We start from the raw sequence: 27246 nt of genomic DNA, 5'->3' as shown, positions 1-27246 counted from the left end.
TCTTCCAGTTTCATTGCCGGGGAGTGCTATCAGCATTCTTCTGGTGTCATTGCAGGAGAAGGTTAATTGTTATAAGCATTCGTCTAGCTAACACTAGAGATTGCAAGATCAGCGCTTTTCACGAGCTATTGCCAGGGAAGCACATCTGACGTCAGGCGCGGCCAGGGGGTGGCCGCGCCAAGCAGGCTTGTGGCCACCTGCTGGCGCCCCTCTGGCGCTTCTTCGGCCTAGTATTTTTTATAAATCCAGAAAAAAATCCTCGTTGATTTTTGCGGCGTTTGGAGTTGCGTAGAATAGGTATCTCAAACTTGCTCCACTTTTAGGCCAGAATTCCAGCTGCCGGTATTCTCCCTCTTCATTTAAACCTTGCAAAATAAGAGAGAAAAGGCATAAGAATTGTACCGTGAAGTGAAATAACAGCCCAAGAAGCAATAAATATCAACATGAAAACATGATGCAAAATGGACGTATCACCCCCCGCCCCCAGGCTGCGCCTAGGGGGCTTGTGGCCTCACCCAGAGTCCTTTGCCTTAGTTCTCAAGTTCCCTGCGTATCTTGTGTTACGGAAAAAATCATTTCGAAGATTTTATTCCGTTTGGACTCCGTTTAATATTCTTCTCTGAAAAGGGTCAAAAACACGGAAAAAACAGGAACTGGCACTTGGCACTGAGTTAATAGGTTAGTCCCCAAAAAGATATAAAATGCATACAGAACATCCAAAGTTGACAAGATAATAGCATGGAACCATCAAAAATTATAGATACGTTGGAGACGTATTGATACATCCATTTTGCATCATGCTTTCATGTTGATATTTATCGCGTTATGGACTGTTATTATACTTTGTGGAACCTTACTTATGCATTTTCTCTCTTATTTTGCATGGTTTATTCATTATTGAGGAAGTCGTTAACTGGTAACTGCTCCGTTGGCTGATGAGTAGGGAATTAATGGGCTAATCAGCAAGTTAATCGGTCATTTAATCCATTAATCGGGCGATTTATCAGTTAATCGGCTACTCGGTGACCGTGCAAGTAGGGATTAATCAGCAAGTTAACTGGTTAACTAGACGAATTCTTGAACAGGGGGTTTATTTGAAGAGGGAGAATACCGGCAGCTAGAATTCTGGACTGGAAAAGGAGCAAGTCTGAGTCCTCTATTCTACGCAACTCCAAATGCCCTGAAAATCAACGTGGATTTTTTTGGGAATATATAAAAAAATACTGGGTGAAAGAAGTGTCAGAGGGGAGCAACCAGGGGCCCACAAGCCTGGTTGCCGCGGCCTACCCCCCTAGCCGCGGCAACAGGGCTTGTGGGCACCCTAGTGGCCCACTAGCCCCCTCTTTTGCTATATGAAGGGTTTCTTCCGGAAAAAAATCAGGGTGGAGCTTTTTCGTGGATTCTCCGCTGCCACGAGGCGAAACTTGAGCAGATCCAATCTAGAGCTCCGGCAGGACGATCCTGCTGGGGAAACTTCCCTCCCGGAGGGGGATATCGTCGCCTTCGTCATCACCAACACTCCTCTCGTCGGAGGGGAGTCATCTCCATCAACATCTTCATCAGCACCATCTCCTCTCCAAATCATAGTTCATCTCTTGTAACCAATCTCCGTCTCGCGACTCCGATTGGTACTTGTAAGGTTGCTAGTAGTGTTGATTACTCTTTGTAGTTGATGCTAGTTGGATTACTTGGTGGAAGAGTTTATGTTCAGATCCTTGATGCTATTCATTACACCTCTGATCATGATTATGATTATGCTTTGTGAGTAGTTACTTTTGTTCCTGAGGACATGGGATAAGTCATGCTAATAATAGTCATGTGAATTTGGTATTCGTTCGGTATTTTGATACGCTGTATGTTGTTTTTCCTCTAGTGGTGTTATGTGAACGTCAACTACATAACACTTCACCATACTTGGGCCTAGAGGAAGGCATTGGGGAGTAGTAAGTAGATGATGGGTTGCTAGAGTGACAGAAGCTTAAACCCCAGTCTATGCGTTGCTTCGTAAGGGTCTGATTTGGATCCACAAGTTTAATGCTATGGTTAGATGTTGTCTTAATTCTTCTTTCATAGTTGCGGATGCTTGCGAGAGGGGTTAATCATAAGTTGGATGCTTGTCCAAGTAACGGCAGTACCCAAGCGCCGGTCCACCAACATATCAAACTATCAAAAGTAACAAACGCGAATCATATGAACATGATGAAACTAGCATGACAGAAATTCCCGTGTGTCCTCGGGAGCGTTTTTCCTCTTATAAGACTTTGTTCAGGCTTGTCCCTTGCTACAAAAGGGATTGGTCCACCTTGCTGCACCGCTGCTACTACTTTTTACTTGTTAGTTTTTACTTGCTACGTTTCACCTCACTACACCATCACTTGTTACCGCTACTTTCAGTGCTTGCAGTTTTTACCTTGCTGAAAACCGTTTATCGGAGCCTTCTCCTCCTCGTTGGGTTCGACACTCTTAGTTATCGAAAAGACTATGATTGATCCCCTATACTTGTGGGTCATCAAGACTCTTTTCTGGCGCCGTTGCCGGGGAGGGAAGCGCCTTTGGTAAGGAAACATTTATATACTGTGCTGAAATTTATTGTCACTTGTCACTATGGAAATTGTTCCTTTGAGGAGTTTGTTCGGGGTATCTTCACCACAAACGGAAGCACGAGGAGTTGTTCCCCAACCTGAGGTACCTACTGAAAATATCTTTTATGAAATTCCTTCGGGCATGCTTGAGAAACTGTTGGCTAATCCTTTTACAGGAGATGGATCATCACATCCAGACTTGCATCTGATCTATGTAGATGAAGTTTGTGGTTTATTTAAGCTTGCAGGTTTGCCCGAGGATGAGGTAAAGAAGAAAGTATTTCCTTTATCTTTGAAGGATAAGGCGTTGACATGGTATAGGCTATGTGATGATCGTGGATCATGGGACTACAATCGGTTGAAATTGGAATTTCATCAAAAGTTTTATCCTATGCATTTAGTACATCGTGATCGGAATTATATTTATAACTTTTGGCCTCGTGACAGGAAAGCATAGCTCGAGCTTGGGGAGGCTTAAATCAATGCTATATTCATGCCCCAATCATGAGCTCTCGAGAGAAATTATCACTCAAAACTTTTATGCTCGGCTTTCTCATGAAGATCGTACCATGCTTGACACTTTTTGTACCGGTTCTTTTATGAAGAAGGATATTGACCACAAGTGGAATTTATTGGAAAGAATCAAACGTAACTCTGAAGATTGGGAGCTTGAAGAAGGTAAGGAGTCAGGTATGAATTTCCAGTTTGATTGCGTTAAATCTTTTGTTGAAACAAACACTTCTAGAGATTTTAGCGCTAAGTATGGACTTGACTCTGAGATAGTAGCCCAAAGAGAAGTGGTTTAAGTATCATCCTCCTGTAGAAGTCAACATAGTTAAACCCAATCTAGTTGAAGAGAAATTCATTGCCTTTAGTGATCCTATTGTTCCTTGTGCCTACGCTGAGAAACCACCTTACCCTGCTAGGAAAAAGGATTATTCTAAAGCTCCAACGGTGATACGTAGGGGTTACATTAGACCACTTGCACCCCGTGAGGAAATTAGAGTTGAACCTAGTGTTGCTATTATCAAAGATCTCTTAGCCGAAGACATAGACGGGCATGTTATCAAATTCTGTGAGGACTCCACTAGAATTGCTAAACCTCACGCGAAAGACAAATACGGACCTGTAGTTGGCCTGCCCGTTGTTTCTGTCAAGATAGGAAATCACTGTTATCATGGTTTATGTGATATGGGTGCTAGTGTTAGTGCAATACCTCGGTCCCTATATGATCAAATCAAAGATGAGATTGCATCTGCTGAGTAAGAACCCATTGATGTCACTATTACGCTAGCTAATAGAGACACTATCAGCCCTCTGGGAATTGTGAGAGACGTAGAAGTCCTGTGTGGTAAGACGAAGTATCCTTCTAATTTCCTCGTCCTTGCTACTGCACAAGATAGCTTCTACCCCATCATATTTGGTAGACCCTTTCTCAACACTGTCAATGCTCACATTGATTGCATTAAACAGACTGTCACTGTTAGTTTCGAGGGTGTGTCTCATGAATTTAACTTCTCCAAGTTTGGAAGACAACCCCATGAAAAAGAGTCGTCTGGTAGGGATGAAATCATTGCTCTTGCCTCTATTGCCGTACCTCCTACGGACCCTTTAGAGAAATATCTTCTTGAGCATGAAAATGATACGCGTATAGATGAAAGATATGAGATAGATAAAATTGTCTTAGAACAATATCCTATTCTCAAGAATAATCTGCATGTTGAACTGCTTGGGGATCCTCCCCCACCAAAGGGTGATCCTGTGTTCGAGATAAAACAGTTACCAGATACTCTTAAGTATGCCTATCTTGATGAGAAGGAGATATATCCTGTTATTATTAGTGCTCACCTCTCGAATCACGAAGAGAAGAAGTTATTAAAAACTTTGAGGAAGCATCGTGCTGCTATTGGATATACTCTTGATGATCTTAAGGGTATTAGTCCCACTCTATGTCAGCACAAGATTAAAACCGATCATGATACTAAGCCAGTTGTTGATCATCAACGGAGACTAAATCCGAGGATGAAAGAGGTCATGAGAAAAGAAATATTAAAGCTTCTGGAAGCAGGAATCATTTATCCTGTTGCTCATAGTGATTGGGTAAGTCCAGTACATTGCGTACCTAAGAAGGGAGGTATCACCGTTGTTCCTAGATAAGAATGAACTAATCCCACAGATAATTATTACTGGCTATAGGATGGTGATAGACTTCCGGAAACTGAACAAGGCAACTAGGAAAGACCATTATCCTTTGTCGTTTATCGACCAAATGCTAGAAAGGCTATCTAAGCACACACACACTGCTGCTTTCTAGACGGTTATTCAGGTTTCTCACAAATACCTGTTGCACAATCTGATCAAGAGAAAACCACCTTCACCTGCCCCTTCGGTGCCTTTGCTTATAGACGTATGCCTTTTGGCTTGTGCAATGCACCTGCCACCTTTCAAAGATGTATGATGGCAATATTCTCTGACTTTTGTGAAAATATTGTTGAGGTTTTCATGGATGATTTCTCCGTTTACGGCTCTTCCTTTGACGATTGCCTCAGCAACCTTGATCGAGTCTTACTGAGATGCAGAGATACCTACCTCGTCTTGAACTGGGAGAAGTGCCACTTCATGGTTAATGAAGGCATCGTCTTAGGACACAAAATCTGTGAGAAAGGCATTGAAGTTGATAAGGCTAAGGTTGATGCAATTGAGAAAATGCCTTGCCCCACAGATATGAGAGGTATAAAAAGTTTCCTAGGTCATGTTGGTTTCTATAGAAGGTTCATTAAAGACTTCTCTAAGATTTCTAGGCCTCTTACCAACCTCTTGCAGAAGGATGTTCCTTTTGTTTTTGATGAGGATTGTGAGGAAGCTTTCGAAATACTTAAGAAGGCCTTGATAACCGCACCTATTGTTCAACCACCTGATTGGAACTTGCCCTTTGAAATCATGTGTGATGCTAGTGATTATGCAGTTGGTGTTGTTCTAGGACAAAGAGTTGACAAGAAGTTGAATGTCATTCACTACGCTAGTAAAACTCTAGACAGTGCCCAAAGAAACTATGCCACTATGGATGAGGAGTTTTTAGCAGTTGTGTTTGCTTGTGAAAAGTTCAGATCTTATATAGTTGACTCCAAAGTCACTATTCACTCTGATCATGTTGCTATTAAGTACCTTATGGAGAAGAAGGACGCTAAGCCTAGGCTAATAAGATGGGTTCTCGTGCTACAGGAATTTGATTTGCACGTTGTTGACCGAAAGGGTGCCGATAACCCTGTAGCAGATAACTTGTCTAGGCTAGAGAATGTCCTTGATGACCCACGACCTATTAATGACAGCTTTCCTGATGAGCAATTGAATGTCATCCGTTCTTCACATAGTGCACCGTGGTATGCTGATTACGCAAATTATATCGTACCCAAATACATACCACCCAGTTTCACCTACCAGCAAAAGAAGAAATTCTTCTTTGATTTGAGACACTACTTCTGGGATGATCCTCACCTTTATAAGGAAGGAGTAGATGGTGTTATTAGACGTTGTGTGCCTGAACATGAACAGGGACAGATCCTGCAGAAGTGTCATTCTGAGGCCTACGGAGGACACCATGCTGGAGACAGAACTGCTCATAAGGTACTGCAATCAGGTTTCTATTGGCCCACTCTCTTCAAGGATGCCCGTAAGTTTGTCTTATCTTGTGACGAATGCAAAATAATAGGGAATATCAGTAAGCGTCAGGAAATGCCTATGAACTATTCACTTGTCATTGAACCATTTGATGTCTGGGGCTTTGATTATATGGGACCTTTCCCGAGTTCCAATGGGTATACTCACATCTTAGTTGCTGTGGATTATGTCACTAAGTGGGTAGAAGCTATCCCCACTAGAAATCTTGATCACCACACCTCTATTAAGATGCTTAAAGAAGTCATTTTCCCAAGATTTGGAGTCCCTAGATATCTGATGACTGATTGCGGTTCACACTTCATTCATGGTGTTTTCCGCAAGATGCTCGCTAAGTATGATGTCAACCATAGAGTTGCATCTCCTTATCATCCTCAGTCTAGTGGTCAAGTGGAGTTGAGTAATAGGGAGATCAAATTGATCTTACAAAAGACCGTCAATAGATCTCGAAAGAATTGGTCTAGCAAACTTGACGATGCATTATGGGCTTATAGGACTGTTTATAAGAATCCCATGGGCATGTCGCCGTATAAAATGGTTTACGGTAAGGCCTGCCATTTACCTCTTGAGCTGGAACACAAAGCTTATTGGGCAATCAAAGAGCTCAACTTCGATTTCAAACTTGCCGGTGAGAAGCGGCTATTTGATATCAGCTCATTAGATGAATGGAGGGCCCAGGCATATGAGAATGCCAAGTTGTTCAAGGAAAAGGTTAAGAGATGGCACGACAAAAGAATACAAAAACGAGAGTTCAATGTAGGTGATTATGTTCTGTTATACAATTCTCGTTTAAGATTCTTCGCAGGCAAGCTTCTCTCTAAATGGGAAGGTCCCTACGTTGTCGAGGAAGTATATCGCTCCGGTGCTATCAAAATCACTAACACGGAAGTTAATTTTCCTAGAGTGGTAAATGGGCAAAGAATCAAGCCTTACATCTCTGGTACTCCCATAAATGTTGAGACCAATATCATCAATATCATAACTCGAGAGGAGTACATAAGGGATGTTTATTAGCCTATTTCAGACCCTGAAAACGAAGAGGTATGTGTTTCGGTAAGTAATTGGACTCCGAAACTTTTCCAATAGGAATTTTTTTTTCCATTTTGGAATTTATGGAAAATTACAAAAATAAAAAGCAGTCCGGAGAGCGCACGAGGCGGCCACAAGCTTGGTTGCCACAGCCTCCCCCTGGCCGCGGCAACAGGGCTTGTGGGCACCTCGTGTGCCTCCCGGACTCCATTTTCTTGCGGAGCACTCCTTTTGGTCCAGAAAAAATCATTATATATACGCCCGAGGGTTTTGATCTCCGTATCACGCAGTTTTCCTCTGTTTTCGTTTCGAGCCTGTTTCTGTCGCAGATCTAGACCGTCATGATTTCCCCAAAAGCTCCTAAGGACAAGATCTTCGAGAAGGTCATCAATCCCTACCTCACGGAAGTGCTGAAACACCCTCAATCTATCAAGATGAGTGAGGGGATGTTGCACATCCGTGATGTTGAGGGGCCTAAGAACACCGGAAGCATGGAGACGAGGCTCGAAGCAATGAAGCAACAAGTCTTCAAGTGCCAAGGGATGGTGGAGCGTGGACTCAACGCCAACCACATGATGATCACGGAGTTCACCAGCAATCACAAGATGGATGCCATCGACATTGCGAAGCACCTCTCCAGGCTCTATGACAGGGTTGATCAACTTTAGGGCCAGATCTATGACCTGCAGAACCAAAACTGTGAGTATGAGTATAGATTTAAATCAATACGGTTGGCTGCAGATTTGATGATTCTGGCGACTCATTCATCCTGCCATGATGGAGCACCTATGCCTTGGAAGACGGAGGATCAGACTACTTCAACAACACCACCACCATCACCACCAAAGGAAGACAACTAAGCATTGGTATCGGCAACTCCCTTGGCTTATGCCAAGCTTGAGGGAGTTGCCTTGGTATCGTATCACCTTTATATCTTTTGCTTCTACCTTTGTTTTAGTTCTTTCCTTTTCAGTTTTTATTTCTTCTCTTAGTGGAATAAGTCTTTAGTGTTTTAGTTTGAGTCTTTTGCCTTGTGTCTCCCCCGATGTATTCGAGCTTGCGAGCTATATAATAAAGAGTATCTTAGTCAAGGGCTTTGTTTTATGTCGTGATCAAAAGTATGAAAAGAACGATAGCATGAAAGATCATGAGATGATCTTATGGAAAGTGATAGCTTCACATATAACAAGTATGCTGATTGAAACTTGTTGAGAATAGACCAACATAGACCTCAGTCATTGTTGCAATTAATAAGAAGCAATAAGGAAAGAGAGGTTCACATATAAATATATCATCTTAGACACTTTCTATAATTGTGAGCACTCACCAAACTATTACATGCTTAGAAGTAGATGTTGGACAAGCAAGACAACATAATGAATTGTGTTTGCTTAGTTCCAAACAATGTTATATGAATAGAGATTCCTTAGCATGTGACGATTGCTTCCACCTCACTTTAGCCAAAACTCCTGCACCAAGTAGAGATACTACTTGTGCATCCATAAACCTTCAAGCCAGTTTTGCCATGAGTGTCCACCATACCTACCTATGAATTGAATAAGATCCCTCAAGCAAGTTGTCATCGGTGCAAGCAATAAAAATTGCTCTCTAATATGTATGATCTATTAGTGTGTGGAAAATAAACTTTGCACGAACCTGTGATGAGGAAGACATAAAAGCGACAGACTGCATAATAAAGTTCTTTATCACAGGAGGCAATATAAAGTGACGTTCCTCCGCACTAAGAGGACACACATCCAAACCTCAAAAGTGCATGACAACCTCTGCTTCCCTCTGCGAAGGGCATATCTTGTACCTTTACTTTGTGCCCTTGTAAGAGTCATGGTGATCTTCACCAATTCCTTATTTAGCCTTTTTCTTGGTGAACGTCATATGCTTGGGAAAGATCTATATTCATATATCAAGTTGGAGCTGAGTACTTATGCTTTATTATTGTTGACTTTACCCTTGATGTAAATGGTTGGGAGGCAAAACTATAAGCCCCTATCTTTCTCTGTGTCCAACTGAAACTTCGATACCATGAGTAACACGTGAGTTGTAGCAATTGTGGAAAACAAAGGAGATGATTGAGTATGTGGATTAGCTTTACAAGTTCTTATTTGACTCTTTCTGATGTTATGATAAATTGCAATTGCTTCAATGACTATGGACTGTTGTTGGCTACTTCTCGGTAAGGTTTTTGTTTCACACTTTGCTTTGTGAAGGAATTGTTACTTTCCCATAAGAATCTCTATGATGTATTGCTGTTCTATGTGTGATCATGATGCTCTCATGTCCGTATTATGTTTTATCGGCACCTTCATCCCTAAACACGTGGACATGTTTTGGGTCTTGGTTTTCGCTTGAGGACAAGCGAGGTCTAAGCTTGGGGGAGTAGATACGTCCATTTTGCATCATGCTTTCATGTTGATATTTATCGCTTTATGGACTGTTATTATACTTTGTGGAACCTTACTTATGCCTTTTCTCTCTTATTTTGCAAGGTTTATTTGAAGAGCGAGAATACCGGCAGCTGGAATTTTGGACTGGAAAAGGAGCAAGTCTGAGTCCTCTATTCTACGCAACTCCAAATGCCCTGAAAATCAACGTGGATTTTTTTGGGAATATATAAAAAATACTGGGCGAAAGAAGTATCAGAGGGGAGCAACTAGGGGCCCACAAGCCTGGTTGCCGCGGCCTACCCCCCTCGCCGCGGCAACAGGGCTTGTGGGCACCCTAGTGGCCCACTGGCCCCCCTCTTCTGCTATATGAAGGGTTTCGTCTGGAAAAAAATCAGGGTGGAGTTTTTCGTGGATTCTCCGCCGCCACGAGGCGGAACTTGAGCATATCCAATCTAGAGCTCCGGCAGGACGATCCTGCCGGGGAAACTTCCCTCCCGGAGGGGGAAATCGTCGCCTTCGTCATCACCAACACTCCTCTCGTCGGAAGGGAGTCATCTCCATCAACATCTTCATCAGCACCATCTCCTCTCCAAACCCTAGTTCATCTCTTGTAACCAATCTCCGTCTCGCGACTCCGATTGGTACTTGTAAGGTTGCTAGTAGTGTTGATTACTCTTTGTAGTTGATGCTAGTTGGATTACTTGGTGGAAGAGTTTATGTTCAGATCCTTGATGCTATTCATTACACCTTTGATCATGATTATGATTATGCTTTGTGAGTAGTTACTTTTGTTCCAGAGGACATGGGATAAGTCATCCTAATAATAGTCATGTGAATTTGGTATTCGTTCGGTATTTTGATACGCTGTATGTTGTTTTTCCTCTAATGGTGTTATGTGAACGTCGACTACATAACACTTCACCATACTTTGGCCTAGAGGAAGGCATTGGTGAGTAGTAAGTAGATGATGGGTTGCTAGAGTGACACAAGCTTAAACCCCAGTCTATGCGTTGCTTCGTAAGGGGCTGATTTGGATCCGCTAGTTTAATGTTATGGTTAGACGTTGTCTTAATTCTTCTTTCGTAGTTGCGGATGCTTGTGAGAGGGGTTAATCATAAGTGGGATGCTTGTCCAAGTAAGGGCAGTACCCAAGCGCCGGTCCACCCACATATCAAACTATCAAAGTAGCAGCGGTGCAGCAAGGTGGCCCAATCCCTTTTGTAGCAAGGGACAAGCCTGAACAAAGTCTTATAAGAGGAAAAACGCTCCCGAGGACACACGGGAATTTCTGTCATGCTAGTTTCATCATGTTCATATGATTCACGTTCGTTACTTTGATAGTTTGATATGTGGGTGGACCGGCGCTTGGGTACTGCCCTTACTTGGACAAGCATCCCACTTATGATTAACCCCTCTCGCAATCATCCGCAACTACGAAAGAAGAATTAAGACAATGTCTAACCATAGCATTAAACTAGTGGATCCAAATCAGCCCCTTACGAAGCAACGCATAGACTGGGGTTTAAGCTTCTGTCACTTTAGCAACCATCATCTACTTACTACTCCTCAATGCCTTCCTCTAGGCCCAATGATGGTGAAGTGTTATGTAGTCGATGTTCACTAACACCACTAGAGGAAAAAGAAACATACAGCATATCAAAATACCGGACGAATACCAAATTCACATGACTATTATCAGCATGACTTATCCCATGTCCTCGGGAACAAAAGTAACTACTCACAAAGCATAATCATAATCATGATCAGAGGTGTAATGAGTAGCATCAAGGATCTGAACATAAACTCTTCCACCAAGTAATCCAACTAGCATCAACTACAAAGAGTAATCAACACTACTAGCAACCTTGCAAGTACCAATCGGAGTCGCGAGACGGAGATTGGTTACAAGAGATGAACTAGAGTTTGGAGAGGAGATGGTGCTGATGAAGATGTTGATGGAGATGAATCCCCTCCGACGAGAGGAGTGTTGGTGATGACGATGGTGACGATTGCCCCCTCCGGGAGGGAAGTTTCCCCGGCAAGATCGTCCTGCCGGAGCTCTAGATTGGTTCTGCTCAAGTTCCGCCTCGTGGCGGCGGAGAATCCACGAAAAAGCTCCACCCTAAATTTTTCTCGGATGAAACCCTTCATATAGCAAAAGAGGGGGGCCAGTGGGCCACCAGGGTGCCCACAAGCCCTGTTGCCGCGGCGAGGGGGTAGGCCGCGGCAACCAGGCTTGTGGGCCCTTGGCAGCTCCCCTCTGACACTTCTTTCGCCCAGTATTTTTTATATATTCCCAAAAAATTCCACGTTGATTTTCAGGGCATTTGGAGTTGCGCAAAATAGAGGACTCAGACTTGCTCCTTTTCCAGTCCAGAATTCTAGCTGCCGGTATTCTCCCTCTTCAAATAAACCTTGCAAAATAAGAGAGAAAAGGCATAAGTAAGATACCACAAAGTATAATAACAGTCCATAAAGCGATAAATATCAACATGAAAGCATGATGCAAAATGGACGTATCATGCAGCACAGTAGCAGTAAGTATTTCCCTTAGTTTGAGAACCAAGGTATCAATCCAGTAGGAGTATCAAGGCAAGCCTCCAAAGTACCTGCGCAAAAATAAACAAACTTGTACCCAACGCTATAAAGGGGTTGTCAATCCCTTCACGATTGATTGCAAGGTGAGATCTGAAGGCGGAAAGTGCAACAAAGTGAAAGTGTAGAGCTGAAAATATGAAGTGAAGTAGACCCGGAGGCCATAGTGTTCACTAGAGGCTTCTCTCATGATAGCAAGTATTACGGTGGGTGAACGAATTACTGTCGAGCAATTGATAGAACCGCGCAAAGTCATAATGATATCTAAGGCAATGAGCATACATATAGGTATCACGTCCGAGACAAGTAGACCGATACTGTCCGCATCTACTACTATTACTCCACACATCGACTGCTATCCAGCATGCATCTAGTGTATTGACTTCATAACAAACAGAGTAACGCCTTAAGCAAGATGACATGAAGTAGAGGGATAAATTCTTGCAATAGATATAAGCCCCATCTTTTTACCCTTGATGGCAACAACACGATGCGTGCCTCGCTACCCCTTCTGTCCCTGGGTGAGGACACCGCACGGTATGAACCCAAAACCAAGCACTGCTCCCATTGCAAGAATTATAGATCAAGTTGGCCAAACGAAACCCACAACTAGAACAGAATTACAAGGATACGAAATCATGCATATAAGAGATCAGAGGAGACTCAAATAATATTCATAGATAATCTGATCATATATCCACAATTCATCGGATCTCGACAAACACACCGCAAAAGAAGATTACATCGGATAGATCTCCATGAAGATCATGGAGAACTTTGTATTGAAGATCCAAGAGAGAGAAGAAGACATCTAGCTACTAGCTATGGACCCGAAGGTCTGTGGTGAACTACTCACGCATCATCGGAGAGGCATTGGTGTTGATGAAGAAGCCCTCCGTGTCCGAATCCCCCCTCCGTCAGGGCACCAGAACGTGCCCCAGATGGGATCTTGCGGAGACAGAAGCTTGCAGCGGCGGAAAAGTATTTTCGTGGCTCTCTCCCGTGGTTTCAGTTTTTTAGGGAATTTATAGGCGGAAGAAGTAGGGCAAAGGAGCCACGGGGGGCCCACAAGCCTGCTAGGCGCCCCCAGGCCACGCCTAGGGGGCTTGTGCCCCCCCCCCCCAGAGTCCTTTGCCTTGGTTCTCAAGTTCCCTCCGTATCTTCTGTTACGGAAAAAATCATTCCGAAGATTTTATTCCGCTTGGACTCCGTGTAATATTCTTCGCTGAAAAGGATCAAAAACAAGGAAAAAACAGGAACTGGCACTTGGCACTGAGTTAATAGGTTAGTCCCAAAAAAGATATAAAATGCATACAGAACATCCAAAGTTGACAAGATAATAGCATGGAACCATCAAAAATTATAGATACGTTGGAGACGTATCAATCATACATGTGATGGTCCTAACCTGTTCCAAATAATCATAACACACCCTATTTGAGAACATGCATGCTTTTGATTGTTGCCCTCATCCGGAAGCAAAAGAGCCACCGTCCCGAAATCATCATCATCCTCAAGAATCTCATTAACATCCTGTGGGCAATGAATCCTAAACATCCCTCCTCCGATGTTTTTTTATTGACATCAATGTCACTGAACAACGTCAACTTGCTTACTCATTTCAACATGATAAAATTGCTGGAAAAAAATGGGGTAGCATACTTTCTAACAGCTTGTGTGTGTCAATGGCATCAATCGGGTGAGCTATACAGGAAGGAGAGGAGGCATGAAAGCATGTTCACATTCATGGGGAGAAAGTATGCCGTGGTTGGGAATGCGTGGGAGTTGTGCGGCGGTGGGAATGGTGCGGGAACTAACTTATCTCGGGCGGGAATGAAGGGGCGAAGAGGAGAGGGTTATGTCGAGCATAAGTAGGTGTGAAGGACCACTTGAATTAGGGTTGGCGCTCCATGTTGTGAACAGAGGTGAGGACTTCACATTTTTATGTAACTTTTGGTTGTATGAGTGATCTTTGCTCTTTGTGTGTGCTTTTTTAGATCAACGGGAGAGACCCCCCCCCCCCCCCACCCACCCCCACCCATGGATGCTCAATAAGAACGCTGATAAAGAAGGATTAAAACAACATCAACCAGGTTCAGAAAGGCACCACCGTGCAAAAGAAACCTAAAATGCCACAACAGTCCATTGTGCCTCAACAAGTAATTATCCTAAGCATTACAAAATAAGGAACAAAAGGTTAGAGAAGCTAAGAAGGAAATACATGCTTTGCGCAGAAAAAAGAAAAGAAAAGAAGGAACTACATGCTGGAGAAGCATGATTTTACGGGATCCAAAGTAGATGTTGGACTCAGAATCCAGCCAAGCGATTGCTTGATCTTTTTTGGACCCTCTCGCGACGCCACCGAGGGCGACGCCAGGGGGATCATAACCCAGCGCCGCCTATTCCCAATCCCACCCCGACAGATCCTACCGTCGGCGTTGGCCGTGGTGGCGGCGGCGCTCGGCGCTAGAGGTGCTAGGGCAGGAGGATGTCGTGGCATCCCTGGAGGCGACTAGGGCGCCTTGGGCATGGTGCTTCGCAAGGCGGCCAGGGCGACTTCCTAGCCGTAAGACGACACTCGACGGCCCCATGGTCCGTGGGGGCACTCCGGTGGGTTCCCAGGCTCTGCGATGCACAATGGTGGTGGTCGTGGATCTGGCATCTCGACTAGATCTATCATCGATCCTTCACGTGGATGGTTCGCGACGTGATGAGGGCTCCAGTGAGGGGATAGAGGATCTCCGCCGAAGTATCAGCGACGGCATATGTCTTCATGATGAGGCTCTGCATGGTTGTAGCCAGCCACGAGATCGGGATGATGCAGATTCCGATGAAAATTACGTGTGACTGCAATCTTGACAGACGATGGCGGCATCTTTGACTTCATTTCCTTCTCGAGGCATGGTCGTTGTAGGTCACTTCAACTCGATCGGGATGTTTCGGGGAAACCCTAGATCTAGATCTACCGGATCAGATGATGACGGCCCATAGGTGTTGCGTGGGGGCATCGTTTTGGAGCAGGTGTTGGCTGGAGGGGACAAGAGAAGGAGCGGTGTTACATCTACCACAACACCGACAACGGATCTTGGTGGCATGGCGTTGTGGAGTTTCAACGACGGACACGTGTAGTGCAGGATGATGGCATTGTTTGACGCCATGGTGGCATCGACGGTAGGCTTGGCTAGGTCTATGCATTAGTGCCTGCTCCGGAGATGGATCGATGAAAGACGATGACGATGGCTTCTGAGAGTGTGTCGGACCGGTGTGTGCCCCGGCAACCCGGCTTGGTTGGTGCCTCCCGCTTTAGATATTAGGCCTTGGTGTGATATATGTTTGGTATTCAGTTCGGACAATCAGCACCCCATCATTCAATGAATATGAGTAGTGACACATGTTGCCAAGATGATGACTACATACTACCTAATGTATTAATTTATAAGATCTATATGAAAAAACCTAATGTATTAATTTATAAGATCTATATGAAAAAATAATTAAATGATGGATGCATCATCTAATTGCAAAGGCCTTCTTTTCAAAAAAAAACTCGGTCGATCAGGCCTGGTTCCTTCAGTAGCCGTGGGATGTGAGCGCACAAGCCGTCCATCCACCATCCTCTCGAGCATGTTTGTGCTTTAGTTGTTGTATAATTTTATCTCTACCTAATAATAAAATAAATATTATTTCTGATCGTACGTCGTGGCTGTTTTGCAGAAAAGTTTCCGCGTTTCTGAGTATTCAACCCGTAGTCTCGTTTGAAGTGGGTTTCTGAGAAAAGGTTTATTTTTGCAAAACACCCCTTTATTTCTAAATATTCAGTATGTGATCCTTTCTTCTATCTTATCCACATGCTTCTTTTCGCTGTGACCGACGTGATCGAGGCGAGGGACGGTGCCGCCGGTCCCAGGGGAGGACGGGAGCACGGCGCCGGCGTCGAGATGCCCGCTTTCCATCCGCGCTGCCGCTATGACCTGACCGTCGCCGCGAGTCCTCTCCGGCCTCCTCCGTCGTAACCTTCTCAATCTCACCTGTCATGATTTAGTCCCACCTCGCTCATGTGCATCCAATTCAATCAATTTATATATGCAGATGGCCTTGTCGCATCAGAAATCAATAAGAGTACGAGGGGAACCGAAGGAAGGAATTAATCCCGCAAGAGGGGAGAGAGAGCAAAGGAAACTCTGAATCAGACAAGCACAATTGACAGAGGAGGCCGGACGAAGCAGCGACTCACTGGCGACTGATGTAGAGGCAACGCTGGGAGGCGTCGTTGGCTGCTGCTTTGCAAATCGAACCCCAGATCCACGCACCACTTGAGCTCCTCCAGGTCGTCAGGCTCTTGGCATGCCCCACGCTAGAATCCCACGCTAGAATCCCCGGTGCATGCGACAGTTATGGCCTGCTCGATCGCTCATGCGGTAGCTCCAATATGAGTATCCTGGTATGAGTATTGGCCGTGTGTGCCATGGGGAATTGATGTGATCCAGCACACTGTGAAGTGTAAACGTGTCTAGCTGGCTAGCCGCCTTGCGCGAGCTATACATGCGTCCACTGGGTCCTCCGCATCGCTACATCATCTATCCTGCTCCAGTCGCTTCATTCCACGGATCGCCATCCACACGTGACATTATCAATCCTTTATAGCACCCGTACCCACACTAAATGACACACAAGTTTTTTTCTAACAAGGAGAGACCTGGAAGTTGCATTAAACAAGAGCATCCGCGGTGTCCAGTCAAAAGAAATGACCCAATCAGGTCTCTTGATTTTTTCCTTAAACATCTAGACTAACCGACGTATCACATGGAGTCACGGTCTTGGCACCGTCTGATGCTACCATGTCGCGTTGAGGAATGTTTTTACCGACACGTTAATTTTTTTTCCGTTATAAAGCATGGGCTCTTTTGCTAGTTTATTTAACGAATAAAGTCAGATGTTTGACAAAAAAAAACACGTTCTCGTATTTGAGCCCAATGATTGGAGATATATGCAATAGGAAATACAAGGGTAACTAATAGAAAAAGACAAAGCCGGCGTTTTAGAAATCCTAGTAACAACTAATTAACACCCATGTAGCAAATAATTATACGGGTAGCCTTTCTTTCACTTCAATACAAAAGTTGCCTTATACAGTGTTACGAAAAAAGATATAGTACAAAAATTGACTCCCGCTGTTACATACTATGCTTTTCGACCTGTCTGCCTGCAACGAAATTTCTTTGGACCGTCGGACTTGTTGCTCTTTGGATTCAACACACAAGAGTTCACTAGTAAGGTGCTCTTAATTAACTAACCACTAATGCTCCGACCACCATCGACGGTGATGACTTGGCCGGTGACGAAGGACGCCGCCGGCATGCATAGAAATGACACCACAGCCGCCACCTCGGCTGGCTCGCCAGCTCGCCGCATCGGAGTCCTGGCCAACAAGTTCTCTATGATCTCCGGTCCTAGCTGTTTCATTCAAGTATATTGATCAGTTGTCGACGTTTTGCCAATTGCCATGCGTGGCAGCAATATCAGTTGGCTTGAGTTAAATTGTCTCTAGAAGAGTATCCTAGTGCATGCTAAAAAAATTAATATAACTACTTAATTAGTTAGGTAAGATAAAAAAAAGCAGTTCAACTTATTAATTTCTACACTCCCTCCTATCCCTATTAATTATTGTTAATGGATTGCAAGGGGTGAAAATTTGTCGTGGGGCTCCTGAGATTTCTCATCTACTTTTTACGGATGATTCACTCCTACTCTTCCATGCAACTGAGCAGCAAGCGGTACTGGTTAAAGGTTTGTTGAACACCTTCGCGTCGGCCACGGGCCAGTTGATAAACCCCTCGAAGTGTTTCATTCTTTTCTTAGACAACTGCTTGCCATCCGTTGTGACTGATATCAAGAGTGTGTTGGAGATTACTCAGGAAGTTTTTGAGCCAAAATACTTGGGCCTTCCAGTGCCGGAAGGGAGAATGCACAAAGGCAAGTTTGAAACAGTCCAAGAACGTCTCAGGAAGAGACTAATTGATTGGAGCGAGAAATATATGTCGTCAGGTAACAAAGAAATTTTAATAAAATTTGTGGCTCAAGCTATTCCTGCATATGTTATGAGTGTGTTCAGGCTTCCTGTCTCGGTTTGTGATGAGCTTACCAGTATGATGCGCCAATACTGATGGGGAATAGAAAATGAAAAGAAAAAAATGGCATGGATGAGTTGGGATAGGATGAGGCTTCCTAAATCAATGGGGGGCATGGGCTTCAGGGATATGAGAGCGTTCAACCAAGCGTTACTGGCCAAGCAAGCTTGGAGACTTCTCGACTCCCCTGACAGCCTATGTGCGAGACTACTGAAGAAAAAGTACTACCCTCAAGGTCAGTTGTTAGATACAGTGTTTTCAATCATTGGTTCTGCAGTATGGAAAGGTATATTGCACTGGTTGGAGCTGTTGAAAAAAGGTGTTATATGGCGGGTGGGGGACGGGGAGCACATTCGGACGTGGCGAGATCCTTGGATCCCACGACCATCATCCTTCCGTCCGATCACCTCGAAAGGAACCTGCCGTCTCAATCGCGTTTCAGCTTTTCTGGACGCTAATGGAGCTTGGAGGGCTAATCATCTCCGTGAATATTTCTGGGAGATGGATGTTCAACATATTCTCAAGATACGCACTTTTCCAAGGCAGCGTTCTGACTTCATATCATGCTACCCACAGAAGACTGGTGTTTTTTCAGTTAAAAGTGCTTACAAGTTGGCCACATGCGATCACGACATAGCCTTTTCGGAGGGGGCGTCAAGTGCATCGGCAAATGGCTCCCGTTCTCTGTGGAATTGTGTGTGGCAGTCCTCAGCGCCGCAGAAGATGAAGATAACTGCGTGATAAATTATCACGAGAGTTTTGCCCACGCAGCAGTGTAAGGTGGTGCGCCATATTCCCACAAGTTCTGCTTGTCAACTATGTGGACTGGAGGAGGAAGATACTTTCCATGCACTGGTCGCATGCGATCATGCGAGAGAAATCTGGTTGCAGATGCGTGACATATGGCCACTCCCATCGGATGATATCCTTGTTGATAATGGAAAGGAATGGCTTATGCACCTATTATGCAGATGCTCTGATGATGTACGGGACATGATCATCGTGTTAGTATGGCGTATTTGGCAGCTGAGGAACGACCAAACCCATGGCAAGGAGGTACCGCCAGTTCCCGCCACGGTGGACTTCCTTGATAGTTATTACAAATCCATTAAATTGGCTGGTCGGTATTCGGTGGATGAAATTCTGAAAGGAAAAAATGCCAGCTTCGGAGAGTCCAACAGTTTGGTCCAACAAGGAAACTACATATCTACCTTGGTCGGCGCCGAGTCCGGGCTATGTTGCACTAACTGTGGACGGTTCTTTCCAAACAGCGGACAGCTCGGCGGCCGCCGGAATGGTGTTGCGAGATCATGAAGGACAGATCATTTTTGCAGCCTACTGGGTATTGTTCCACTGCAACGACGCTTTGGAGGCTGAAATACATGCACTTATGCAAGGTATGGCCTTGGCTATCCAACACTACGATCTCCCTGTCGTCGTCCACTCGGATTCTTCTGAAGCCTTAGCGAGCATCTCAAGCAATGCTTTAACTCGCTCGGCTTATGGTCATTTGGTTATAGAGATTAAGGAGTTGATGAGTAATAGGGAGTTTGTACCTCTGAAAATATGTCGCTCTCAAAATAGAGTTGCCGATCGATTGGCCAATTATAGTCGCTCCGAGTGAGCTACAACGGTGTGGTTGCGTTCGGTTCCACCTTGTATTGAGGGTTTGTGGCCTCTCGACTGTAACACTATGACTTTGGAATAAAACTCCCTTTACCCCACAAAAAAAATATTGTTAATGGATATTCATAGGTAGAATATGTTGGTACTTACTTCCTCAATCACAGTATATTGGGCGTATCTTCAAAACGATAATTTTTTATAATTAAAAGGAAATAAGGCACATGACATTAATTAGCTTATTAATTGGGATGTTTTGGAAACTGTCTCCACCAATGTATGAGAGGAAGCCGCTCGTTTAGTGGACAGGGGTTACTAATGCGTCAGTTTTGCGATTAATTAGGCGCTTCTGCAGCTCATCAGCTCGGTTTTTCCTATCAATAGAAAAACATCTACTCCCTCTGTTTCAGTTTATAAGTCCGACACGTGTATCTAGGTCGTTAATTTGACTAACTTAATAAGACGCATATATTACAAAAAATAAAACTTTAGATGTTTTATTTTTTAATGATATAATTTTTATGTTAAACAATATATTTTATATAAGTCAAATTAACGACCTAGGTACACGTGCATGCCTTATAAACTGTGACGGAGGAACTATCTCCCAGAGATACGGCCAGTATACTGTGATGAAAGGCGTACACTGTTTAGCATGTCAGTCTTAATCGCGCCCGGGGCCACACTGTTCACGCGGATCTTGTTCTGCGCCCACTCTGTAGCAAGGCTCCTTGTAAGCTGGTTGATTCCTCCTGCATATCCGACAATACATTAATGATAATTTTTTATGTCTTGATTGAAATACTGACCGAAGTGTGGTTTTGAGTACCCTCAATTACAACTTCACCAAAATATTCATAATTAGGATATTCAAAACTTTGAAATTTTGTATCATCATCTTTACAAATAGTTAGATATCACATAGAAAATTCAAATTCTTAATATTGATCTCTTCGTTGAATACTTAGATTCATGGTTATCAATATATATCCAGAAGCTGAATATACATTTATCTGGACTTTACAAATTTCAGAAGTCTGAAAAACAAAGGCAGTGGAATGGAGTACCTTTTGCCATACTGTAGAGCGTGAGGCCCGGAAAGCCGAGTGAGCCCGCAATGGAGGATATGTTAACGACACTAGCTCCTCCGGCTATGGTGGCGTTGAGGAGGAAGGGATGCGCGAGCTGGCTGAGGTGGAAGCATGACTCTTGGTTGGCCGCCATCAGGTGTGAGTACTCCTCCGATGTCCACTCTACGCTCGCCTTGTCAACAACCTGCGCTGCGTTGTTCACCTGAACTAGATGATGCCCGGCACGTTGTTGCGGGAAGATTGTTAACAAAAGTATGGATAACTGACAGAAGACTACAAATTTATGCATAAACAAATACAAAAATGCCTTACATGACTTAATTCCGTGGAAATTCATGCATGCGATGGTATATTTTGCATGCAAAGGTTAATGAAAAACGTAACTTATGACTTTATGCATGACTTAATGATGTGGTATTACGTATGAAAACGAAAATTAAATAGTGGGTTATAGCTATTTAAGAATAGAGGATAGCATAGAATTTGCATCAGAGATTTCCCTCGAAAAGACGACGAGCTCCAACTCCTCTCGATCAATTAGTTAGACCATCTTCAACAAACACGCGATAGCACCGCACGCTAAAAAATTTATCACCGGAATAGCATTTTTGGACGTAGATGTGTGTTGGCTTTAGCAGGCACGCAAACTTTAGCGTGCCGCAGATCGCGCTCCAGGAGTGACGCTAAATATACAGCGCACGTCCAAACATAAAAAAAGCAAATACTAAAATTCAACTAGTTCATCGACGAATATTAAAATTCAGATACAAACCAACAAGCAAATTCAAATTCATAAAATACACTAACAAAATAAAGTACACCTAGACTACTACTACTCATTATTGTTGTAGTCCGTTGACAACAGCATCGTGTTCTCCCACCGGTCATCGTTCGAGTCCCAGGTCATGTCCGGGTTCTTCAATTGCGCATCTTGCTCCACCCTCCCGCTCGCCCAGAATTCGTTCTCGGCGACGACGTCCTTCGCGTGGCGCGCGCCACTCCGCCATGGCGGCCTCGTCTCTCTCGGCGATCAAGAGGCGGCGCTCCCGATTGAGCTCGGCGCGGCGGTTCTGCTCGATGACCACACGCAGGGGAGGCATGAGATCTTGCGCATCCTCGCACGTGAAAACGTCCTAAAAATTTATCTACGTCCGAGGATGCTGTAGGCGTCATGTCGCCGCGTCGTACACGTGAGCGGCCTCATGGACGGTCTCAAACGTGTCGAGCCCGAGGTGCATGTCATCGAAGCGGATCTCAATGTAAAACATGTCATAGGGACGGTGACGGATGTTGCGGAAACCCGAGCTGCTCCGGGGGCACGGCGGCATGGCGTGGCGCGGCAGCGACGATGCGGTGAAAGAATAGGGAGCGCGGGACGGCAACAGTGGAGCAGGGGTGGCAACGGTGGAGCGCGAGAAGAAGGCGATGGAGCGCCGAAAGAAGGCGCGGGAGGGAATGGGGCGGCTTAACAGCCGAGGATTTATTATAGAACGCGATGGCCGACGCGCGTCAAAATTGACGCCCGGGCTGCTGCTTTTCCCCTCGCGTGCGAAACTTTTTCTATCGCGTCTGTTAAAGCGCTTCGTGCGGGAAAACAGCGGATTTTGCCGCACGCGTTAAATTTGACGCGTGTGTTGGAGATTCTCTTACCAGTATGTCGAGCTTGCCGTCGAAGACCTGCTTGGCCGTCTCCAGCAGCTGCACCCTGTGGGCGCGCAGGGAGACGTCGCAGACGGAGACGGTGACCGGAAGCCCCTTGGCCTCCCACCGGCGGCGGCAGTCCTCCAGCTCCGCCGCGCTCCGGGCGCACGTGTGCACCCGCGCCCCGTGCCCCGCCAGCTCCTCCACGATCGCGTGGCTGTGTTGGCGTTTCCAATGGATGCGGTCATGCACAGTCAAGTACTACTACTACATCGATCGGTCGATGAACTAGCTAGGATCCTCGTACGTAATAAGCTAGGTGATTCCGTGATTAGATTATGTGATGATTGTGTACGTACCCGATCCCTTTGCTGCCGCCGGTGACGAGCGCCGTCGCGCCGGCCAGGCTCCACCTCTCGTCCCTGCTCGTGCTACCGCCGGCCATCTCTCTCTGGTCTCTGCTTTGTGGTTGTGGAGTGACAACATATCCCCTCCATCTTTACGGCCAGGTGTGCTTTTCATCAAGTCAATTTTTCTGGTGGTGTGCTTCAAAAAATGGCCAGCCATATCACAAGACCACCACTATTCGTATTGAAAAAAAAGTGGGGGCAGGCTATAACCAAAAACATAACAGTTGAGTTAATTTGCCGACGAATATGGCATGCCGGACCCGCATGTCGGAACCGGAACAAAACAAAACAGAACGTGTGGTGTCGCCGGAAATTGGTGCTCCTACTTGTAACATTCACACAATAGTGCCCAACATGTCACACCTTGTGGACGTGCATGTCCACTTCACTTCAGCGCGTGCGTAGGACTGATGACAAATCTGCAGCAAGGAAACAAATGAAAAGAGCAAGAAATTGGACCGCTCGAAGAAATTGCCTTCTATAGACAAGGCAAGTCAGAATTTGTGTAGTACTCCCTCTGTTTCTAAATATATATATAGGCCTTTTAAGTGATTTTTATTAAAAATTATGGATGTATATAGACATATTTTAAAGTGTTGATTCGTATGTAGCATGTAATGTAATATTTAGAAAGATTTACATTTAGGAACAGAGGGAGTAGACAGTAGACAGGTCAAAGAGCACCCATGTGGCAAGTCAGCATCGTTTGTTTTATATTATACCGAGGTTGGTCTATCACAATTTTTAGTACAATTTTCTTATGTTTAGGAACGTAAATAACCGAAATGTGGTGCCCACAAGCTTGTTTGTCAATCTAGCGAAGAAAATGTTGTTGCACAAGAGGGAAATAAGCGAGAGCCGGTGAGAGCAACTCTAGTATATTCCCTCTAATAGGAGGCGCTAAAGCCAGTTTATGAACAATCCCTGTATTTTTAGGATGGAGGACGTTTGGTACTTGTTAATTCTGTATTATCAAGCATGTCCATGTTTCTTCTATCTTTTTTTAAAGTACCTGTTGGGGTGCGTAAATGGTTGGATTTCTATCGGTCTCGTTTTTTCTGCCAGAGTGATGATGTCAAGACCAAGTATAGGCTTATTAGATGGGACATCATTTGTAGACCAACGGAGCAAGGGGGTTTTGGGATTGAAAATTTAAAGGTTAAAAATAGATGTCTGCTCAGTAAATGGTTGTTCAGACTATCTATGGAAACATAAGGTATGTGGATACAAATTCTGACGAACAAGTACTTACAAAACAAGATCTTAGCTCAGGTTACAGCAAGACCAAGTGACTCTCCTTTCTGGAAGGGTTTGATGAGGTCTAAAACTATTTTTTCAACAGGACTAGGTTTATCATTAGAAATGATGAATTAACTAGATTCTGGGAAGATACATGGTTAGGGGAGTCGCCCTTAGCTACTCAGTATCCGCAGTTGTACCATATTGCACAACGTCGACAGGCGTCCGTTGCGTCAATATTATGTGAGACGCCTCCAAAGATTCAGTTCCGTAGAGCCTTGACTCGTGACAGATGGATTAGCTGGTTGCATCTAGTCAGAAGGTTGATGAACATTAACCTCTCTGATTGCCTCGATAGTGTTCACTGTAAGTTGACCACTAATGGAGTATTTACTGTAAAATCTATGTACTTGCACGTCATAGATTCCACGCCTATTCCAAAATCCATGCATATATGAAAGGTCAAAGTTTCACTAAAAATAAAGATCTTCATGTGGTTTGTGCACAGAGGAGTTATTTTAACAAAGGATAATTTGACCAACCGTAATTGAAAAGGCAATCCAAGATGCAACTTTTGTCAGAATAAACAAACTATTAAGCACCTCTTTCTAGTTTGTCCTATGGCTAAACTTTTATGGCGACCGATTCAAATTGCTTTCAACATGAGTCCACCGAATAGTATAAACACGTTATCTGGGACCTGGTTAAAGGGGTTTGATGTTGAATCCGCTAAACTTATTCGTGTAGGAACCTGGGCACTATTTTGGGTTACATGGAACTGCATAAATGACTTAGTGTTTAACAGGCAAAGCTATATTCACTTTTTGCAGGTTATCCTCACGGCTACTGCCTTGATCCGCACGTGGTCATTACTCAATCCTGTGAAAGCCAGGGAGCCTTTGGTTACTGGGTGTGTCCGCTGGGAGATGGTAGCTCAGGGTATCTTCAACCGGTTTGAATGACGACATATTAATAGGATAGGTGAATAGTCATCTAGTCCTATTATCATTTCCGGTTGTGGCGCGACAGACGCCTTGTATCTTTTTATTTCTTCTTTAAGATCTAATGTACTTTCTTGAGACCTGGTTTCAATTTATTTTAATAAAAGGCTGCATACATCACTCGATGCAGATGCCGGGACTATGCCTCCTTTTCTAAAAAAGATAAAACATATAGATAATATATTACATATAGATAATAAAACATAGATAATATATTACATATAGATAATAAAACATAGATAATATAGGTAATATATTACATATAGATAATAAAACTAGTTCAACACATAGATAATAAAACTAGTTCAACATATAGATAATAAAACTAGCATATATAGATAAAACTACTCCGAGTCGTCACTATGGGTGATGTCCAAGGTAGATAGAAACGCGTCCTCCCAACGTTCATCGTCGGAAGTGAAGATGGATGGCAAACAGCTTTGGATGGCCCCGCATTGTGATACAGCGAGTAACTTGCGCCGACGCCTGTCCTGCCGCTCCACGCGACGCCTTGTCGTCCTCTCCGCCCAATAGGCGTTCTCGGCGGTGACGTCCTCCGGGTGGCGCTGGCGGCACTCCGCCATGGCTCGCTCGTCCTCCTCGGTGACGAGCAGTCGGCGCTGCTGCCGACGGTGCTCCTAACGGTCTTGCTCCGTGACCAGACGAGGGGGAGGGGCGAGGTTCTGCGCCTACTCGCGCGTGTAGACATCGTGGAAGTTCATCTGCGCGCGAGGCCGCCCTAGTCGCCACGCCGCCGCGTCCTACGCGCGGGCGGCCTCGTGCGCTGTCTCGAACGTGCCGAAGCCGAGATGGACGTCGCCGGACCGGATCTCGGCGTAGTAGGTACCGGAGGGGCGCTCGCGGATACCGCGGTAGCCCGAGGATGAATGGCGGCGCGGCGGCATGGTGGCAGAGGGAGCGGCGAGGGAGCGGCAAGGGATAGGCAGAGGAAGAGGCGAGAAGTCGCGAGGGAGAGGCGGGTGGCTGTGGGTAGCCGCGTGGCGGACGCGGCATTTTATAGCGCACTGAAAGCGGTGCGCCAAATCTGACGCGCGGCCGCTAGCTTTCTCCCCCGCGCGCGCAAAAGTTTACCGCGCACGTTTTTTTGTCGCGTCCGCTCGAGCGCGCGATTTCGTCGCACGCGCGCAAAAGTTTACCGCGCGCGCTTTTTTGTCGCGTCCGTTGGAGCGCGCGATTTTGTCCCACGGTCGTTAAAAATCATGTTTACCGCACACGGCGCGTTTTTTGCGACTACTGTTGGGATGCTCTAATGGGAGTATGTGCCAAGTCATCACAATCCTAGTTGAAGAAAAGAGTAAGGGGAAGAGATAGAGCAGCCGTGATAGATTAAGCGTCCAGCTCTACCACATGTCACGAGAAAAAGCAGCTTAGAGCAAGTACAATAAGATACAGTCAGCAGGCTGTAAGGATTAAAATACTATATTTCTCCTGAGTTGGATGAGAGAGAAGAGGAGAGAAAAGTAAAGCGGGCTCTTCGTGAAGAGCCAGCTCTAGCACGTGCTCCTAGGTGCTTTATGAGAATAAAATGTGGACCATATATGATAAAAGTAGTACTCTTTTGTAGGTAACTATTATACAAGCTAGCTATAAGGTGGGCTATAAGACTGTTTATAGCCAACAGTTGGCTATAGTATTAATCATGCTCTTATGCAGCCGGTGTTGGAAATATGCCCTAGAGGCAATAATAAATTAGTTATTATTATATTTCTTTGTTCATGATAATCGTTTATTATCCATGCTATAATTGTATTGATTGGAAACACAATACTTGTGTGGATACATAGACAAAACACTGTCCCTAGTAAGCCT

General features: G+C 44.7%; 1 protein-coding gene across 1 annotated transcript; it reads right to left on the bottom strand.

The window, feature by feature from the left end:
• Positions 1-17356: 17356 nt before the first annotated feature.
• On the bottom strand, positions 17357-23297 carry LOC123449694 (noroxomaritidine/norcraugsodine reductase-like). Its single transcript, XM_045127005.1, has 5 exons — positions 23126-23297; positions 22776-22983; positions 21102-21327; positions 20680-20786; positions 17357-17737 (listed from the first exon to the last, which is right to left on the bottom strand). Exons 1-5 carry the CDS (start codon positions 23209-23211, stop codon positions 17573-17575), a joined length of 792 nt encoding a protein of 263 aa, XP_044982940.1. The 5' UTR covers positions 23212-23297; the 3' UTR covers positions 17357-17572.
• Positions 23298-27246: the final 3949 nt, after the last annotated feature.

Source organism: Hordeum vulgare, chromosome 1H (assembly GCF_904849725.1).
Source record: "Hordeum vulgare subsp. vulgare chromosome 1H, MorexV3_pseudomolecules_assembly, whole genome shotgun sequence".
Classification (NCBI taxonomy): domain Eukaryota; kingdom Viridiplantae; phylum Streptophyta; class Magnoliopsida; order Poales; family Poaceae; genus Hordeum; species Hordeum vulgare.
The sequence above is the reverse complement of the archived record's forward strand: the minus strand, read 5'-3'. Positions and strand labels throughout refer to the sequence as shown.

What these genes read in the sequence shown, in the direction of transcription:
- LOC123449694 (XM_045127005.1), bottom strand. Translation starts at nt 23,211, where the DNA reads ATGGCCGGCGGTAGCACGAGCAGGGACGAGAGGTGGAGCCTGGCCGGC. An exon ending in ACGGCAAGCTCGACATACTG is followed by an intron (nt 21,328 to 22,775) that starts GTAAGAGAATCT and finishes CATCTAGTTCAG; the next exon opens with GTGAACAACGCAGCGCAGGT. An exon ending in GCTCTACAGTATGGCAAAAG is followed by an intron (nt 20,787 to 21,101) that starts GTACTCCATTCC and finishes TCGGATATGCAG; the next exon opens with GAGGAATCAACCAGCTTACA.